We start from the raw sequence: 20,124 nt of genomic DNA on the forward strand, positions 1-20,124 counted from the left end.
GGAAACACCCGCTGAACCCCTGGTCCTGCTGGAAGGCGGCAAGTCTCTGCTAAGCCCTGAGAACTGCCGCCTGGTCTGATCGGCTTGTACCGTCTGCTCCAGAAGCCAGACCACTGCCGACCCAAACAGCTCCCCAGGTTCCACTGGGACTGCACGGAGGGTCCTCCGGCATGTCTCCGACAGGGGTGATTTGGCCAGCCACACTTGGCGGTGGATCTGGACTAAAGTGGATATAAGGCGCCCCAGTTCCTGAGACATAAGGGCAAAAGCCTTCAATGAGGCGTCACTCAGGCTGGTAGTGGGTGCGTCCGCAGACGTCTGTTGCAGGGAAGCCGACAGGGCCAGCATGAGGTGGGAGAGGGAATTACCAATATGGCCCATGCATGCTGCTGTGTCATATGCCCTGCACAGCAGGTCATCAGTGACCCTGCACTGCTGTTGAGGGCACCTGGCCTCAGGTCTTAGTGCCTCGTCTGGGAGGACTATAAGAGAGGCAATAGCAGGTTCGACGGATGGTATGCGGCTCAGACCAAACTTAGCCGCATCCTGCATGGCCGCCACAGTGCGCCCATCAGATGTCAGCCGTGAGAGAGCCTTTGAGTCCCTCCAGCAGGCCTGCAACTCCCTCAGGTACTCCCCTGTCTTCATGATGCTCTCTACACTTTAAACAGAACCCTGAGACTATCACAGAGCAGGTACATTTATACGGAGACTTGATTACACACAGGTGGATTCTATTTATCATCATCAGTCATTTAGGACAACATTGGATCATTCAGAGATCCTCACTGAACTTCTGGAGTGAGTTTGCTGCACTGAAAGTAAAGGGGCCGAAGAATATTGCACGCCCCACTTTTCAGTTTTTATTTGTTAAAGTATAAAATATCCAATAAATTTCATTCCACTTCACGATTGTGTCCCAATTGTTGTTGATTCTTGACAACAAATTTAAATTTTATATCTTTGTTTGAAGCCTGAAATGTGGCGAAAGGTTGAAAAGTTCAAGGGGGCCGAATACTTTCACAAGGCACTGTAATGTCCTCTTCAGGGGCCAGCTCCGGCACTGGGGGAGTCCTGATGCCTCCACCCTCTGTAACGGTAGGGCGTAGAGACAGGAGGAGTGACTTCATCTGTGCCAGCTCACTAGACAGCTGATCCACTTTAGTAGACACCGTGTCAGTCCTAGGCCTCTTCCTACGTGGGTGGGCGCCCAGAGCCTCCGACACCTTCCCCCTAGATTGACCCGGTTGAGAAGGAGATGGCACCCCTGACTGAGGGGGGCCTGTCCCCCCCACTAAGGGTTCCACCTCTGACAGCCTAGCAGCCCTCAATGCGCGCAGCATGAAGCTACAGTTCATATATGGGTCTTCTGATAAACCCTCACTCAGATGTTCGATACCCAGACACGTGGCCGTCCTCAGGGTGAAGGGGGGCCATACAGGTAGCACAGAAATGCGAGCTTAGCATGGCGCAGCTAAAGGAAGCCACAAGCCGGGACACAAACTGCACCGGCGAGAGCCCTATGTCAGCTGTGTAATACTTATGCGCTTCGGTGAGAGGCAGTGAGAGCATGGTCGTCACCAGTGCTACAGCAGAGGGAGCCGACAGCGAGCATGCACGCTCCTGTCGGAGCACTAACAGCTCGAACCAGGGAGAGCACAATGTTACAGCACAATACTCACGAGCTTCAGTGAGAGGGCAGCGAGAGCACGGCCGTCACTGGTATCTGTACAGCAACACCTAGCACTAGCGAGAGCTCTACGCTAGCTGTTTAATACCCACAAACGTCAGTGAGAGGGCAGCGAGAGCACGGCTGTCACTGGTATCAGCACGACGACAGTCAACCCTAGCGAAAGCACTATGTAATACTCACTATGTAATACTCGTGTAATACTCACAAGCTTCAGTGAGAGGTCAGCGAGAGCACGGCCGTCACTGGTCTCGGTTAGGGGCAGCGAGCTAACTCTTGGCGACACACCAAGAGATACCTCCCGATTGAGGCCGCTACACGAAGCGAATGCGCTCTTGGTAGCGCCTAGCCCCTGCCACTAAGTAGAAGCTGTACTTGCGTGATGTCGTAGAAAGAGCAGCCAGAGCGCTACCTTCGCTGACCTCTTAGACAGTCGATGCTGAGCACACACGCTCTTATCTGTCTTCCACGACGGGCTGATGCCGCTCCTTCCTGAAACGGGAAACTTGTCGCATCCTCTGGAGGACGAACAGCTCGCGACTCCGACTTGCAGTCTCGAGGCTACCGGCGACAATCCCTTCATCAAATGCTACTATTAGCTCTTGCTAACAGCAGGTGACCTGCGTAAGCGAGAAGATTCAAGGGGAATGAGTGCCCGGATGACACCGGTACTTATACCTGCCACGGTCATCCGGGGTCACACGTGACTTTGTTGATATTAATACTCGACCTGCGCTTGCGCAAGATGGAGACATCCAGGGAGAAGAACTGCCTCTGGCAGTCAGGAAGGGTGAAATAAAACTGGAAAGTTACAGCCTTTCAACAATATTCATGGAACCCTGTGTGTTATTCCGTGTCCAATATGCACGGCAATGTGACCGTCTAGCAGCCCTGCCTGTGTAAACTGAGGCATGAACAGAACTATCTGCACGTCTGCTTTCATGCTGGAAAAATGAATTTGCCTTTATGAGAAGTACACATCCATAGGTTACTGTGTCAGCACAGGACAATCATGGTCACTGTGATGATATTTGTTTGCAGGAGATAGCTGTGATCTTGCTTGTATCCAAGCTGCGTATGGCCCGTCCATAGTGGTCTTTTCCTGAGTTTTGTCTTTGGCTGCTAAATTCAAGCTTTTTTTTTTTGTAAAAGTTTAAGTCCTGCTATTGGAGGGTGTAATGACTGTGGTTTCATGTAGGCTTTGGAATCACAGTTGTTTGTTGTATCAATTGTCAGTGAATTGTCAAAAAAACCTGTAGAATTCTATTTGTGTTGTGGAATAGATTCAGAGAGCACAGCATTTGGCTGTCTAACCTGCCATTAGGCTTGTATTGTATGTACTCACTCTACCTTTCCTGCATTTACTCTGCAGCACATTTTAATGCAGACACTCCACCGCCATCCTACACTGCTGCCACCCACGTGCTGCCAACAGCCTCAGAACCTTCCAAGTATGCAGCCACTGCAGCCAGCCACCAGGTATTCTCCTCCCTTGAAAAACCTGATTTATATGCACACGGTAGATGATGGAATCACAGTTTTTCCCCTGCCACCTCCAACTTTTGACACATGCACAAACACACTCCTTCTCTTTCTGCCTGATCTAGAGATACTTGATTTTGACAACTTGAAGAAACTACTTTGCAAGGATTAACTTAACAGGGGAGTTGTGATATGTCCCGATTAAGTCACTATGATGCTCAGGGAACACATAGGTTCAGGATATAAATTTTCTTTTGTCTCCGTGTGCCACAGTAACCTGGAAAACACTGGTTCTAATGGAAGGTAACAAATGCACTTCCTATATCACATATGCCACCTAATAACACTTTCAAGAAGATTGTACTTCAAATGAATGAGGATAATGCTTTATCGTATCTTCTGGTTCATAACAGAAAAGTAGACATTTTTTCTCTCTTTCCCATATAATTTAAATCATTTCACCATTTTCCTGTACAATTGCTGTTACAGATTTTTCTGTTGATCTAATATTAATACCAGGGTGAAGGTAATTAATATCAAACCTAAAAATACAATTTTTAAAAGCAGTTAATGTTCCATCATGTAGGATAGATGAATGTTAATAGACTTATACTAAAATTGTATCATAAAATAACAAAGCACTACATTTTGCTGGTTTTTTAGTGACTTAATCATTAACACAGAATAGTGATAGACCCAACACAGACAGACAAAACACGTAAATACTGTTTTGGTTTTAGTAGCAATCTTATTGTTGCTAGCATTGATGCTCAAACCACAGCTCCATATCAGTAGCATGGACAGTTATTATTGAGTTTGTCTGACATTGTTGCATCCGTTTGCCTCTTTCCTTCTCTCCGTGCTCATATATTCTACATCTTATTACTGTCGAATACCTTATTAAAGCTGCTCTCATTTACATATGTAGTGTCAAATGAAACAAGTATGAAATAATGGCTGAAAGGCATCCCTTTAAGACCGTGTTCACCAGCAGTCACTACAGCCATTTCCAATCTGCAGCCAATCACCACCACCACTACTGATTTTACAGCTACAGCATTGTCTGACAAGCTTACATAGGTATAAGTTAAAGACAAGCACTGTGCTGACCGTTCTGCTTCATTTACATATCAAATGATCACCTTTAAAGTTAGATGTGACAAAATATTTGCCTGGCATGGACATTCATATCCGTGTCAGCTGCCATGCATCTGTATATGTAGCCCTGCAACAGATTGGCATCTTGTCCATGTGTCCTCTGCCTTCACCTTAGGTCAGCAGGGATAGACTCCAGCTCCCCACGACCCTAATGAGGATTAAGCAGTGTATAGATGATGGATGGATAGTAACAAATTTGTATTTTTTTGTTTATCATGCTGATGGAAAGACTTTAGTCTTTGATGTTGTTGTAAACTGCTCTATAAAATAATTTTGATTTGAACATAGAACCTTTAATTACTCTTGGTTGTCTGGATTTCAGCCTGAGGGGGATAATCTAAACATCAACTATGCCATAATAATAGACTTGAGCCTATTTCAGACATATGACATGGAGCAATACCAGCTTCATAAGTTTGTTACAGTGACAGCATTCTAGTCATTCAGATATGGGTCACTTTTCCATTAATGTTTCTCCTGACTGTATTCACACATGCCCTCCAGAGTGCCGGAGAGAGCAGTGGTACACGTGATATTTATCCTTCACACGAGACTAGACAATACACTAAGTGATTCATAAAACAATGATGCAAAACAGACTGAAGCTGAACTATCTGATCAAATAACTAATAGACCAGTTTATCTGTCACCTCTTAAAAAATGAAACTGAAAGTGTTGGACTCCACTGGAGGGTGGCTGCAATGTGACAATTGATTATTACATCAGGATTAATGGATGTGTGTGTAAGGCAGTTTGTATATTATTATTCTAAATAACATTTTTTATATATTAGTAGATTCATTTAATGTTTCTTTTAGTTTTCTTGCAACCTCCAGGGTGAAAATTACAAGACCTGTAAAAAACTTTAGCCACTTAGAAATTAAGAAAACCTTTGTAAAAATAGGACAATATAGACCTGTGAACAATCAGAGTTTAAGAGGCTGTAGTATATTTTCTCTCTAAATGTGCTTGTTGCTCTCAGGCCAGCTCACTTCAGGGATCAGAGATGGGATCTGTGTTGGTGAAGGTCCACTACACGTACACTATGGCTTTGTCTGTCCCTCTTAATGCGTCATACGATGAAATGAAGGAACGAATCGCACAGAAATTGGGCCAACCAGCATCTCAGCTGCGCCTCAGGTAACGTCACACCTGCCAACTCACGTCTGTCTCCTTGAATTTCAACAAATGATGCTTTCTAAAACAAAATTCTGCATCATCATGGGATAAAGACATATTACTGAAGCATTATGTGGCATTTAATGATTTATAGTAATACAACCAGTTCATTTGTCTAGCAGTTGAAATAAAAATTAAGGCTCGTAACAACAAATAACCAACATCAGAGCAACAGTGTTTCTGAGCTTGGATCTATTTGATATGTATGCCCTTCCCTTCACTGCTACTCCTGTCTCATCAGACATAAGCAGCATGGCTCCCAGGTGCTGACACCTCTGCGTGGGGAATTGGAGCCAGGCGGCACTATGCAAGAGGTGGCTGAGGCCGGCAGAGTCACCCTGTGGTGCCAGGTAAGGACTTGAAGTTACAACACATCAGAACTGCATCATTTTTAAAGCTGCACTAATCTATCTTTTTGTTAGTGTGGATCAGGCATGGAGGGCCTTGCTCCAAAGAAAAACAGACCAGTGTACACCACCTGCCAACAGGCTGGCATAGTTAAAGAATTGCATTTACCAGCAAAGAGACGTACACAAAAAGACAGACAACCATGCACACTTACACTCTCACTGACGGCTAATAGGAATCATCGATTACGCTAAGCTTTTCCTTGGACTGTGAGAGGAATCGGATGAAAACCTACACAGGAGGACATGCACATCTGACACAGAAAAGCCCTAACTGACATTCAAACCCATGCCCTTCTAGGTGTCAGGCAACAGTGCTATCCCAGTATTTGTTTTGATTATATGGAATATAGGAGCATAAATGGAGCTGGTGCTCCTGCTCTGTTTGTTGTTGCTTTTAGTGAATATGAATAAGAAAATGATTCTAATAATATATGCATTGCAGGCTATTAAGGTTTAAACAGTACACATTATAAAATTGTTAGAATCGTGAATCAGCTGCTCCAATTTTAGTTCTACCTTTCTAATTTTAGTTCTACTAAAACAAGTTCTACCTTGTTTTATTTCCTTTCTTACACACAAACTCAAATAATTGTTCAGTTTGCTCCTTTACTTATGTTTCCTCATTGTGCCATTGTACTTCAGACAGAGGACCCTCTGGCCAACCGTACCATCCTCTACCAAATGGTGGCGCTATATGATTACGCTTCTCAGGGCTCAGAGGACCTAGAATTTAGTGAAGGAGATACTATTGACATCCTGGGAGAAGGTTCGTCACAAGTCAACCTCACACTGAACTGCTTGTCAAGAGAATCATAAGTCTTTTGTCTTTGACTTAAAATATTCTCATGCTACTTCATTCGCTGTTCGAAAGTGAGACATGCTCTTTGTGTTTCCTTCTCATACTCTCTTTTAGTTAATGAAGAGTGGCTGGAGGGACACTGTGCAGGAAATATTGGCATCTTCCCCCGCTGCTTTGCCTACATGGAGGACAACAACATCAATCGAAGCTCAGAATTTTAAATGCACATGTGCCTTTGTGTTTCTCTTACAAACCCATTAACCTGTGAGTGGTGGCCATTTATAGCCTCAGAACAACCAAACAGCAACCTTGCAAGGTCTAATGTGCATTCGGTACTAACTATGGTATGAATACAATGTTTCTGTTGTGGCTCAGAGTACTGCTGGAAAAGTATTTTGCTGACAATACTTATCAGACCTACATGGTGAGGAGATGGATTTATGGGTAACTGTAGTCACTCAGGCTTACAAATGCACCTTATACCCCAAATCGCAAGCTGACTGGGTAATTAAACTTCTTTCAGGACATGAGATGTGATGAAGACATACACACTACATACAAATGCATCTCATTTTATTAGAAAATGGCGTTAAAGGTTCAACGTATTCATCAGGCATTGCTCAAGGGTAAAATATATATTCTCACACATAAACTGGAATACTTCAAGACTTTGTTTTAATTTTTATGCTTACAGTCAAGGAAGCCCCAAAATCATTCTCACAATATTAGAGTAGTTTAGAGGGCCACAAATCAATGACCCTCTAAACTCTCCCACACAAGAGCTCTCATCAGCCAGTTAGCTCAAAATGCCTGCCTTTAAATTCTTAGTCTGAGTATGCACAAACACAGCCATGGGAAAGACTGCTGACTTGACAGCTGTCCAGAAGACAATCACTGAAAAAGCGTACAACTTGACAGTACGTTGTCTGAAGGGGTCGGCTGTTCAGAGAGCATTCTATCAAAGAATATTAATTGAAAGGGAACTGGAAGGAAATGATGCCATAAGAAAAGGTGCAGAAGTAAAAGGGATGACTGCAGACTTGACAAGATGGCCAAGAGAAAGTGAATTCCAGAATGTGGAAGAGATTAGAGCAGTGAACTGAAGCTGGAACCAGTGCATCCAGAGCCACCGTAACCAACGTGTCCAGGAAATGGACTTTGTAAAGTCTCTCCTGAACATCCAACAACATCAGAAGCATCTTACCTTGGCTAAGCAAAGAACTAGAATGTTGCTAAGTGATCCAAAGAAAGTAAATTTTGTATTTAGTTCATGAGCAGAAAGCTTTCAACGTCAAAGTTGAAACAAATGAAGGCTTGAAATATTTCAGTGCAAGTGTACAGAGTCTAGAAAATATATATTTTTCTCTTTCAGCAATTTTTGATGCATGATTTCAGATGCCTTCAGATGAACTGCTTGGATGAGAATAATTTCAACTTGTCTGTGATACAAAACATGCATTTATATTAAACCTGCTTCCCTTTTCCTGCTTATATACTCTCTGGCACCACTGCAATACTCCTGTCATGCTCAAATGAGGTTGGATTTAAAAATTTCACCAACTGTTTTTACAATTTTTTGACAGGGTTGTAATAATTGGTTTGATCTGACATCTGTAAGGTGTGTTCAGTTTGCTGTGCTTATCTGATGTTAGCTGAAAATCTGTCATTTTAGAAATCATGGTGTATTAGTTGTTTATAGTAGTAAATAAAGGAATTTATACACAGTTATAAAAAATGAAGTTTTGTGGCTGTTCTTTGGCAAGAAAATGTTATAATCTTCAGGTTGATCTAACGTTAAAAACTGAATTTTATTTTACAAACGGGTAGGCATTAGCATGTCACAGCTGACTAACCTCAGTTGTAATAAAAAATATATTCTGATCAGAAATAATCAGAAAAATCAGTCACCTCATAAGATGGCTGGGGGCCACTACTATTGCTGACCCTCTCTAAAATCTCAACAGTTGAGATGAGAACTGCACAGATGAGGAGAGGCCACAGGATTCTGGGAAGAACGCTGTTCAGATATACCTAGGCTTTGAACTTCCCAGAGAGGTCTGACTCAAGAACACAAGTATATACAGCACCAGTCAAAAGTTCAGACACATCTTCTCATTCAATGTTTTTGTTTAATTATTTTTTTTGTGATCGATTTTTTTTTTTTTTTTTTTTTAATTGAGTTGTGCTACATACATTGGTTTTACATGTCAGGCATTTCGTTACATTAGACGTACATCTTTTATCCCAGACCCTGTGTTACATTGGGTTTGATCAAAGTCGGACTTTAACTGCAGAAATTATTCAAATAAACAGAGTTATATATTAAAAACAAATAACATATATTTGCATTCACACATTCATTCACACCTACACACACTCTCCCCCTCCTCCCATCCCTCCCCTGCTGTCCAGGCATGTTGGAAAAAAAGAAAAAAAAGGAAAAATTACATTTACAAATTATCAAGGATAAACACAGTTTGACAAACAGGGCTAATTTCCTCCGTCATCAGCATCAGCAGAAATAGCATTTATACATATAATTATGTAGTTACATATAACAAGTTACAAAGCAATATTGGTTCTACATATGGTATATGTATAATCCATGACAAATTGATTGATCAGGCATATTCACAGTTATATTTCAGAGACATTGGATTTTATGTAACAGGTTAGACCAACAGGTAATATTTGCGCTTTTGGCACTGTGTATGCGAGCTGTTGATAGTTCTAAATGTCCAATTTCTTGGAATGATGAGAGCCATCCCTCCACATCCAGAGGCCACCTAAGCTTCCAACAACATGCTATGATTTTTTTTGCAACTGTGAGACCAGCTAGAATTTGGCGGCGTTCGTTTATAGTAAAATTAAAGTTGGATGTATCATTTAGCAGAAGTAGCCTCTGTTTGTGTGGGATTTTTCTCCCCATTATAGTCGATAGAATAGAAGCAACGTTTTGCCAGAAGCGGTTAACCTCAGGGCAGTGCCACACCATATGGAGAAAGGTACCAATGACATTGTCTGAACAAAAATCACAGTATGGATTATCTTTGCGTTTCATTAGATGTAATCTTCTTGGATAAAGATAGGCCCTATGGATAAATTTGTAATGGATCATCTGATGATTTGGATTTCTAGAAGACAGACATACATTGGACCAGATAAGGTCCCAGTCCCATTCAGAATGATCTTGGAGCTCGTTTTTCCAAAGTTCTCAATTGTAAATAAAAGTAGAAGGAGGTGGCAGGTAAATTGTAATTTTGTTGTAAATCATGAAATTCCCTTAGTCCGTTTGGGCCAACTATACTGCTAAGTGTATGAACCCCTTGACGTTCCCATGGGGAGAAAGAAATGGACTTTTTGCCTATCATTAATGAGTAATTATGAAAGATCGGGGATTGTAGAAAGTATATTTTATTTAATTTCATAAAGTGATTAACTTTGTGCCAGACAGCAATAAGGTGAGCAATAACTACTCTGTATTTGTTTTTTGCGGTTTTTAGTGGTATATTTGAATATATAAAATTTTTCATATCATAAGGTTGGAGTAATTGCATCTCAATTGGTCGCCACGAGGTGATTATGTGTGGTTTAAGCCAGATATAAAGTGGGCGCAGGTCAAAACACCACGAGTACCACTCAAAATTTGGAAGTCCCATGCCCCCTGAAGATTTAGGCTGATATAGTGTTAATGTTTTTATTCTTGGTTTCTTCCTATTCCATAAATAAGATCCTACACTGGTATGTATTTTCTTCCAGTATCCTTTCGTTGGAGGCAAAGTGAGCATCGAGCTGAAAAAATTTATATGTGGTAATATATTCATTTTTACTATTGATAAGCAAGACTGAAAAGATGTTGGAAATTTTCCCCATTTATCCAAATCATTTACTATAGAATGAACATTTCATTGAAGTTATAGTTAATTAATGTATCAATTGTCCTATGTATTGAAACACCTAAATATTTAAAGCTGTCAACAACTGGAATATTGAATGTACCCAGGTCAGTAGAGGTTGTATTCAGGGACATAATTACAGATTTTGTCCAGTTCACCTGATACCCCGATAGTTTTCCAAATCGTTCAAATGTTTTGAGAAGAAAGGATATTGATAAGAATGTCATCAGCATAGAGGGATATACAATGGGGGGTGTTGTGTACTATTATTGGCGCAAGTTGTTCTGATTGCCTAATTAATTGAGCAATGGGCTCCAACGACAGGCAAAAAAGGAAAGGTGACAGGGGGCAGCCCTGTCTCGAAGAGCGAGAAACTATGAACCTTGAAGAACAGGTCCTGCCGGTTACTACAACTGCTGTTGGATTGGCATATAATGTTTTTATCATTGCAATAAAGCCTTCGCTGAAGCCCATATGTTGTAACACAGACCACAAATACCCCCACTCTAATCGATCAAATGCCTTCTCAGCGTCGAGGGAGACAATGACATTTGTACTAGATGATTTAGATGATGAGTCTAATATAGAGAGTAACCGCTGCATATTATCGGAAGCTAGACGTGATTTTAGAAAACCTGTTTGGTCATGATGGATCAGATGTGTCACAATTGGTTCCATTCTCATTGCTAAAACTTTGGCATAGACCTTTATTTCAGTATTTAAAAGACTCAAAGGGCGATAGGAGGCGCACTCAGTTGGTGTCTTGTCCTTTTTAATAAGAGTGATATAATGGCTACATTGCACCCGTCTATGAAGGACCCAGCGGAGATGGAGAAGTTTATCATGTCTAAAAGCAGTGGACCAAGCTGAGACCAGAATGCAGAATATAGCTCAGGTGGAATCCCATCCAAGCCCGGAGACCTGCCTTTATTCATGCAGTTTATTGCTTCTGTAAGTTCTTCTAATGTTATTAGTTTTTCGAGCAAGTGTGCTATTTCAGGTTGTATCTTTGATAGATGGAGGGAAGAGAGAAATGATCTACAAGTTTCATTGTTTCATTATTTTATACATTGCAGATTAATACTGAAAACATCAAAACTATAAAAGAATACATATGGAATGATGTAAACAAAGAAGTGTTAATCTTCATTTCTAATCTACAAGCTAGAAAGTAATACAAATAAAAGGCATTGAATGAGAAGGTGTGTCCAAATGTTTTGACTAGTAGTGTACACACGTGGACAAAATTGTTGATACCCCTCAGTTAAAGAAGGAAAAACCCACAATTCTCACTGAAATCCCTTGAAACTCACAAAAGTAACAATAAATAAAAATTTATTGAAAATTAAATAATCAAAATCAGCCATCACTTTTGAATTGTTGATTAACATAATTATTTAAAAAAACAAACTAATGAAATAGGGCTGGACAAAAATGATGGTACCCATAACTTAATATTTTGTTGCACAACCTTTTGAGGCAATCACTGCAATTAAACGATTTCTGTATTTGTCAATGAGCGTTCTGCAGCTGTCAACAGGTATTTTGGCCCACTCCTCATGAGCAAACAGCTCCAGTTGTCTCAGGTTTGATGGGTGTCTTCTCCAAATGGCATGTTTCAGCTCCTTCCACATATGTTCAATGGGATTCAGATCTGGGCTCATAGAAGGCCACTTTAGAATAGTCCAACGCTTTTCTCTCAGCCATTCTTGGGTGTTTTTGGCTGTGTGTTTTGGATCGTTGTCCTGTTGGAAGACCCATGACCTGTGACTGAGACCAAGCTTTCTGACACTAGGCAGCACATTTCTCTCCAGAATGCCTTGATAGTCTTCAGATTTCATCGTACCTTGCACACTTTCAAGACACCCTGTGCCAGATGCAGCAAAGCAGCCCCAAAACATTACTGAGCCTCCTCCATGTTTCACCGTAGGGACAGTGTTCTTTTCTTCGTATGCTTGGTTTTTGAGTCTATGAACATAGAGTTGATGTGCTTTACCAAAAAGCTCCAGTTTGGTCTCATCTGTCCAAAGGACATTCTCCCAGAAGCTTTGTGGCTTGTCAACATGCATTTTTGCAAATTCCAGTCTCGCTTTTTATGAGTTTTTTTCAGCAGTGGTGTCCTCCTTGGTCGTCTCCCATGAAGTCCACTTTGGCTCAAACAACGACGAATGGTGCGATCTGACACTGATGTACCTTGGCCTTGGAGTTCACCTTTAATTTCTTTGGAGGTTGCTCTGGGCTCTTTGGATACAATTCGAACGATCCGTCTCTTCAATTTGTCATCAATTTTCCTCTTGCGGCCACGTCCAGGGAGGTTGGCTACTGTCCCGTGGGTCTTGAACTTCTGAATAATATGAGCCACTGTTGTCACAGGAACTTCAAGCTGTTTAGAGATGGTCTTATGCAAACATCTTACCTTTAAGATGTTTGTCTATCATTTTTTTTCGGATGTCCTGGGACAATTCTCTCCTTCGCTTTCTGTTGTCCATGTTCAGTGTGGTACACACCTTTTCACCAAACAGCAGGGTGACTACTTGTCTCCCTTTAAATAGGCAGACTGACTGATTATGAGTTTGGAAACACCTGTGATGTCAATTAATGACACACCTGAGTTAATCATGTCACTCTGGTCAAATAGTTTTCAATCTTTTATAGAGGTACCATCATTTTTGCCCAGGCCTGTTTCATTAGTTTGTTTTTTTAAATAATTATGTTAATCAACAATTCAAAAGTAATGGCTGTTTTTGATTATTTAATTTTCAATATTTTTTTATTTATTGTTACTTTTGTGAGTTTCAAGTGATTTCAGTGAGAATTGTGGGTTTTTCCTTCTTTAACTGAGGGGTACCAACAATTTTGTCCACCTGTGTATATTAGGCAATAAAGATTTAAAAATGATATATGCTTAGGATAAAAGTCCATGTCCTTTATGATGGAGAGGAGAGTGATGTTTGTGTCTTGTGTGTTCTACATAAACACTTCAGATGTGAGGTGTTCTTCAGTACTGGTCCTGGTGATCTGGTATCGTAGATTGAGGCCAAATATTATGATCATCGTGATGTTGGATTTTCGTAATTGTAGGATTCAACACTAAGTTATTCTTCTATAGAGAGGTCTGGGCGTAAGAAGAAGAAGGTGAAGAGGTCACAGCAGTGGTGTAGTGGTCCCTGGAGAAGTGGATATACTCTTAATTTTCACCTTTTTTTTAATTAATCAAGAAAAACGCCCAGTTTTAGAAACAGTGACATAGAAGACTACTCTGTTCAATTTATTCAGTCATTTCTACTTGCCCACTATTATAAAATTATCATGACTTGATTAGGAGCAGTTTGTAGTTATTACTGGTCACACAAGCAAACTGGATTAATGTAACATGTATTTATCATGAGGCAAACATGGTGTTTCAGTTACTTTTGAACATTTATTTAAATAAAATACTTCAAATATGAAGTTGACAGTGCATCCTTGTTCATATTTCATCATGAATAAAACCTCAATATTGTTTTAGGTCGAATCTTAAACTACCTGTCCCCATTCTTGTGTTTTTACTTACTTTAAAATCAACTACCAGCCTAGAGGTTTTTCCACATTATCCCAATGTAGCTAGCTTCAGAGTTACATTAGAATAACGTTAGCCTTTCAAAACATTAGTCAGACTTGGCCCGACACTCAGTTTAACCCGTTGCGCTTCAGTTGCGCTTCAGTGTTCCGCCCGCGGTACACTTTGAGATCTGCATAAGCAATTTGCTAAATGTCTGAAACTGCAAATGCGATTATACAAACACTATACGCCGATGGAAAGCTTAGATTCTCATGAATCCGCCGGTATAAACCACTTTCAGATGTGATTACCACAGCGATAATATAAACACATTTGTCAGACAAACAACGAATATCCATCCATCCGTTCTCTATACACGGCTTCGACGTACACAGCGCGAATCACATTTCCGGGTTCATTATTACACACAGATGAAAATATTCCACAAAAAACGGCCATAATCCAACCTTAGACATCCAGACGACACAAGCCAGTAAACTATTTTGTCCAAAACATGTCTTGAAGACGGTATATACTCCACAAATAGGTCGTTTTCGAGGAAATGCACCTCGCGATGCGTGTCCAATATTCCCTGTATTTCTCGTCATATTTTTATTTACAAATAGAATATTAGCGATTTTTTTGTACTGAAAATGGCTGGAATTGACTGCATCTTTAACCACTGGCGACAAAATATCCTCTCCTTGAAATGTGCAGTCATGTTGCCAGTAGTTTAAAACAATGATTCATTTGGAAACCACCTTAAAACTTACCTGAGAATTATATCGTCCATGAAAGTAGGTTCGCTCGATACGTGCCACTCACTTGAGAGGTGTTTATTCTGACTTTCTCGCATTTCCGCGCATCTTTCAAGCAGACCTGTCAATCAACTGGAGTGCCACAGAGGTGTTAGCAAAATTTTCCTCTGTATAACCCGCCCTACTCTGCCTCTGATTGGCTCATCCCTAAAGTTAACCAATCGAATCAGTGAAGGTAGCATGTACCAGCCAATTACAGGCAGAGGAGGGTTGTTCATGGCTTCATCATCCTTAAGGAAAAGAGGGCTACCTGGCACACAGATATTACTGAATGATGCGCACCAGGGAGCATTAGAAGTGGGTATACGCAATGCTAACTGAAAAATAAGTGGGTATACGCCGTATACCGCCGTATACCCTGGACTACACCAGTGGGTCACAGTGAAGAATGCAATCTCTTCTTCAGGATGGGTATATTGCGACTATTATCAGGTTCTTGGGCAGTTAGACATTCTGTTGTCTCCAAGAGTGTCATGAGGGGTTATTTTGATGTAAAATAGTCTTCCAAATTCAAAAGTGTGAGAATGTGTCTCTTGAGTCCATTTGCTGCTCTGGAATATGCTGGGAAATAAACCGTTCTGCTCCGTAGTACATTAAACAGACCAGTGTAAACGAAAAACTGTCAGCCTATTTGCACACTTTCTGCCTCTCCTTGGTTTACATCCATTTGATTCGCCATATGAGTTACACGTCTCAGGTTCGGCCATTTAAATTTCTTATGCCCTTTAGATTTACTCACCTCTAGGATCACATTTGATCAAAGTTAGGCCTTTTCATGTCACAGGAAGTCAGAGATGCAGGCACAGACAGAAAACACAGCAGAGCAGAATTTAATTGAAAAGGATTTGTTGACAATGAGTGGAGAGGGGATGGGGACACAGTGCAGGAACAAAGCAAGGACACTGGCTGGAGACTGAACTATGGGGAGCACAGAAATTCGAGGCTAATCAAAGTACAGTAGTGATCTCTGGTGAGGAGCCAGTGGAACAACCAAACCAAAAGAGCTGAGACTAGGGAAATGACCCAGAAATGCTGACGCCAGAGAAACAAGGTCAAATTATTCAGGCTAGCAACAATCAGAAAACACTATAGAGACCAAATCCTAAGAAGAGTAGATAATTTGTCGGGGGAGTTACTGAGCAGTTGCTGAACGCATAGAATTCAAAACTCTGACACTACCATTAAAAACTACAATGAAAACAGCTCCCTCCTACCTGAACTCTCTCATTCAGGTCTACATTTCCTCCTGCTCACTATGCTCAGCCAACAAAAGGCGCCTGATACAACCTTCCACAATGGTGCCGGTCAATAGGTAGACTCTTCTCCTCTGTGGCCCCCTGGTAGTGGAAAGACTAAAAATCCAGCTCTTCACTGAACACCTTTGGACTTGACAGACTGCAAAAAAATAAAAGAAAGAAAAAATCCTGTTATGTCTGCACTGCCTGTAGACACCACGGTCCTATTATCACACTTGAACTTATTTTATTGCACTTGTCTAGGTTGTTCCTCCTGACTAGATCCTTGCTTGTGCTGTATCTACTCCAAGATTCTACAATTCTACAATTTCATTAGCAGACGCTTTTGTCCAAAGCAACGTACAACACAAGCAAGAATTCAGACATAAGGAAAAACCTGTAGTAAGTGCAAAAAAGTGCTTCAAGTGCGATTGGTCAAAGGTGTTGCCATCAAGTTGCAGAAGAATGCCAACCCCCCCCCCCCCCCCCCCTTTTTTTTAAATCTTTGTCAGCGCCAAATAAATGCTGGGTTTTGGACCACCTGACTTATTCTACCCCTAAGGTGGAGTCAGATTAAGTGCCAAGGTGTTCTCTAAACAATTGAGTCTTCAATTGTCTTTTAAAAGTAGAAAGGGACTCAGCAGAATGCACAGAGTTTGGTAATTTGTTCCACCATTTGGGAAACAACAAGGAGAAGAGTCTGGCTAGAGATATCGAGGGGTTTGGACCACACTGACTTATTCTACCCCTAAGGTGGAGTCAGATTAAGTGCCTAGGTGTTCTCTGAACAATTGAGTCTTCAATTGTCTCTTAAAAGTAGAAAGGGACTCAGCAGAACGCACAGAGTTTGGTAGATTGTTCAACCATTTTGGGAACAACAGAGGAAAAGGTCTGGCTAGAGATATCGAGCCGTGCTGGCTGGAAGCACCAGGCGTCTCTCACATGCAGAGCGAAGTGGGCGTGAAGGGGAGTAGACCTGGATCAGGGAATCCAGGTAGGCTGGGGCCGTTCTTGTAAATGTTTTGTAAGCCAGGAGGAGAGTTTTGAATTTGATTCTGGCTGCAACTGGAAGCCAGTGAAGAGAGATGAACAGGGGAGTGACATGAGCTCTTTTGGGCTGGTTGAAGACCAGACGTGCTGCTGCATTCTGGATCATCTGTAGAGGTTGACTGTACATGCAGGAGACCTGCCAGAAGAGAGTTGCAATAGTCAATGCGTGACATCACAAGAGCCTGAACCAGAAGTTGTGTGGCCTGTTGGTCAGGAAGGGTCTGATCTTCCTGATGTTGTAGAGGGCATAACGGCAAGATCGAGAAAACTGAGGCCATGTGAACCTTAAAGGTCAGCTGGTCATCAAGATGTACGTCGCTTTGGGATAAAGCTAAATGAAACTGTGGAATTGTGGAATGACCAAAACTATTACAAGGCTAGGAGCAACTGGGAAACTACAAACATATTTACGGGCATCACAAACAAAAACTGAATGCACAGTTATAGTGCAATAATACACAAGAATAAGAAAGGTCAAAGGTTCTTTATTGTCATATCATTCCACATTTGGACATGCAACATACGAAATTGGACCCTGGTCCCGGTTTCAGCCATAAGACAATATGGAAACGCTTCCATAAAAGACAATATAAGTATAAAAAAGACACTACTAATATTTACAAACCTACAACATAAATAGATGTGCATTGAGACCATCAATTAGTGCAATACAGACAAGAGCTTTGGCTCCAAAGTCGTGGTGACCGTTTCTTAATAGATAAATAAAGAGCCTAGTGCAGTAGTGCAGTGTGTGCAAGAATGTGTGTGCCTGTATGTGTGCGTGTGTGTGTGTGTGTGTGTGTATGTAGGGACGTGTGCATGCATGTGTGTTTGCGGGGAGAGGTGGTGATGATTGAAGCCTATACAGAGATTAGTTACACCTCAACGAAGAGGTTTAACCAGACCTGCGGAGAAGCGCAGCCAAGAAACCTATTCCTACCAAAGCTACAAGCATGGGGGAATGATACAAACCAGACGGCCCTACCAGAAGTGATGAAGCTGCTGGGCCCAGTACAAGGCAAAGATGACAGCAAGAACCTCACCACAGACATCCTAACCTGGGTTGGAGAAATTGGAACGAACGTCACCGACAACCAGACCACCCTGCAGACCTGGAGAGAGATTCTTGAGGCAGAAAACCTGACCAACGCGACCACGATGGTGGAAGACTGGCAGACCTACCCTGAAGAGATAGGCATCCGGTACTGGATCAGGAATGGAACCAGGATTAAGACAGGTCAGTGTAACTGGGTTCATCCAAACTCAGAAACCCCAAGATGGTACTGCACGAAGGCATGTGTCCTATGGCCGGGACAGGAGACCAAAGGCTACTGGAAATCTGAAGTTGTGTATCCAGCACACCACAAGAATGAGACGTGTACCAGAATCCTCCCGTCAGATGGGATGTTTTGGGGATATTACAACTTTACATGTGATATCCCACCGCCTCCAACAGCACAACCACCTCCAATGGTAACCAAGACCTCAAGAAATGTAACCCAAGGTCCAACCACCATCGTAGCTGAAACAGGTTCAGTTTCAGCCACCCTTACACCAGCACCTGGGGTGAGTACGACTACCCAGAAAGCTACTATACAGTTAGTAGATCCAAACTTCAGACCAAGAAGTAACCACCGTCGCAGACACCAATGGGATGTAATTAAGGCCTGTGTAACGAATAAGTTCTTAACCTTAAACCCGTGTTACTGGAGCATGCTAGCCGACTGTAAAACTCAGAATTATCTGGTAATAACTCCAGCTACACACCTGATGTTCTACGTCACTAAAGGCATGTATGGAGCTGAACCACGGGCACATCATGAGAACTGGTTAAATGACACTTTGCCCTGGTTATGGATAGTTCCAGTAAAGCACTTTAGAGGAGCATTCCCGAAGGGTTATGCAAGAACAGGCCAGGGCCTGGCGGGACCAACAGAAACTGACATGTACGTGCAGAGGCTACCTACGCCACCAGAGCTGATGGGGGTTCCAAGAGGGGATTTCCAGAAGATTGACCAATGTGTGGTGAAGAAAGTAGCCCAAGCACTAGACGGAGAAGAGTATGTGAGTAACGGTGCCTCGCCAAGATGCCCATTGTGGCAAGAATGGAACAGATACTACGGTACATGGACCTACAACTGCAGCGGACTGACGGCCAACAACACAGTTAAAGGTATTCTACAGGCCTGGAGTGAAGGACACACCAGGAGTGAATCCTCTACTTGGTGGGGCCTGCAGAAGCAAGAGATCCAGGAGTGGGTAGTTCCATGCCTGAGCGAGACCAACAACTACTGGGTAAAGTACCAGTATTTAGCTACAGTCTATTCCAAAGAAAAAGACATTTGGCCCGGTGTATGGAGTAAGCCTGAACCCTACGTGAGTCCAAGGCCATGGAGCATGGTGTGTGACAGAGCTAACACGACATGTACCATCGGCCTAGCCAGACAGCATTGCCAGGGGGTTCCAGGATGGGAAAACCACTGCCAGAGCCACTATGGAGAAGACTACGCAACCTATGGGTTGGAGGTGAAATGGGTTAAAAAGAGTGGAAAGTGGAGAAGAGACATTCCTGAGGGAGTGGGATGTGCTAAAGCAATACTGGGTCATCAGATGATGAACAGAAAAGAGGTAAACGGAAAGATCATTCCACACGTAGCAGATCCAACTGTCGCCATAGTAGAAGGACACGCCTTCAGAAAGAGCCTTTGTGAAGGTAAAGAAACCAGAGGGTTCGAGTGGTTGGGCCCCAACAGAATCTACAACAACGGGACCTGCCATTCACCAGAAGAGCATTGGATGCATTGTGGTCAGGGAAGAAAGGAGCATGAATGCACCTGGTGGGAGAGAGCCACCTTGACGGTGCAAG

The 20,124-nt window shown here is 42.2% G+C and overlaps 2 protein-coding genes across 2 annotated transcripts in view; both read left to right on the plus strand.

The window, feature by feature from the left end:
- The window catches only part of noxa1 (NADPH oxidase activator 1), a 34,361-nt gene extending 25,935 nt beyond the window's left edge, over positions 1-8,426 (plus strand). The window contains exons 12-16 of the mRNA XM_051950722.1: positions 3,063-3,169; positions 5,313-5,470; positions 5,751-5,859; positions 6,562-6,685; positions 6,833-8,426. Coding sequence (XP_051806682.1) covers positions 3,063-3,169; positions 5,313-5,470; positions 5,751-5,859; positions 6,562-6,685; positions 6,833-6,939 — 605 coding nt within the window. The 3' untranslated portion in view covers positions 6,940-8,426. The remainder of the gene's footprint in view (positions 1-3,062; positions 3,170-5,312; positions 5,471-5,750; positions 5,860-6,561; positions 6,686-6,832) is intronic.
- A 9,825-nt stretch (positions 8,427-18,251) lies between these two features.
- LOC127534725 (uncharacterized) overlaps positions 18,252-20,124 on the plus strand; it is a 53,577-nt gene continuing 51,704 nt past the window's right edge. Inside the window, exon 1 of the mRNA XM_051950706.1 lies at positions 18,252-19,431. Coding sequence (XP_051806666.1) covers positions 18,252-19,431 — 1,180 coding nt within the window. The remainder of the gene's footprint in view (positions 19,432-20,124) is intronic.

The sequence above is a fragment of the Acanthochromis polyacanthus genome, chromosome 7 (genome assembly GCF_021347895.1).
Source record: "Acanthochromis polyacanthus isolate Apoly-LR-REF ecotype Palm Island chromosome 7, KAUST_Apoly_ChrSc, whole genome shotgun sequence".
NCBI lineage: Eukaryota > Metazoa > Chordata > Actinopteri > Pomacentridae > Acanthochromis > Acanthochromis polyacanthus.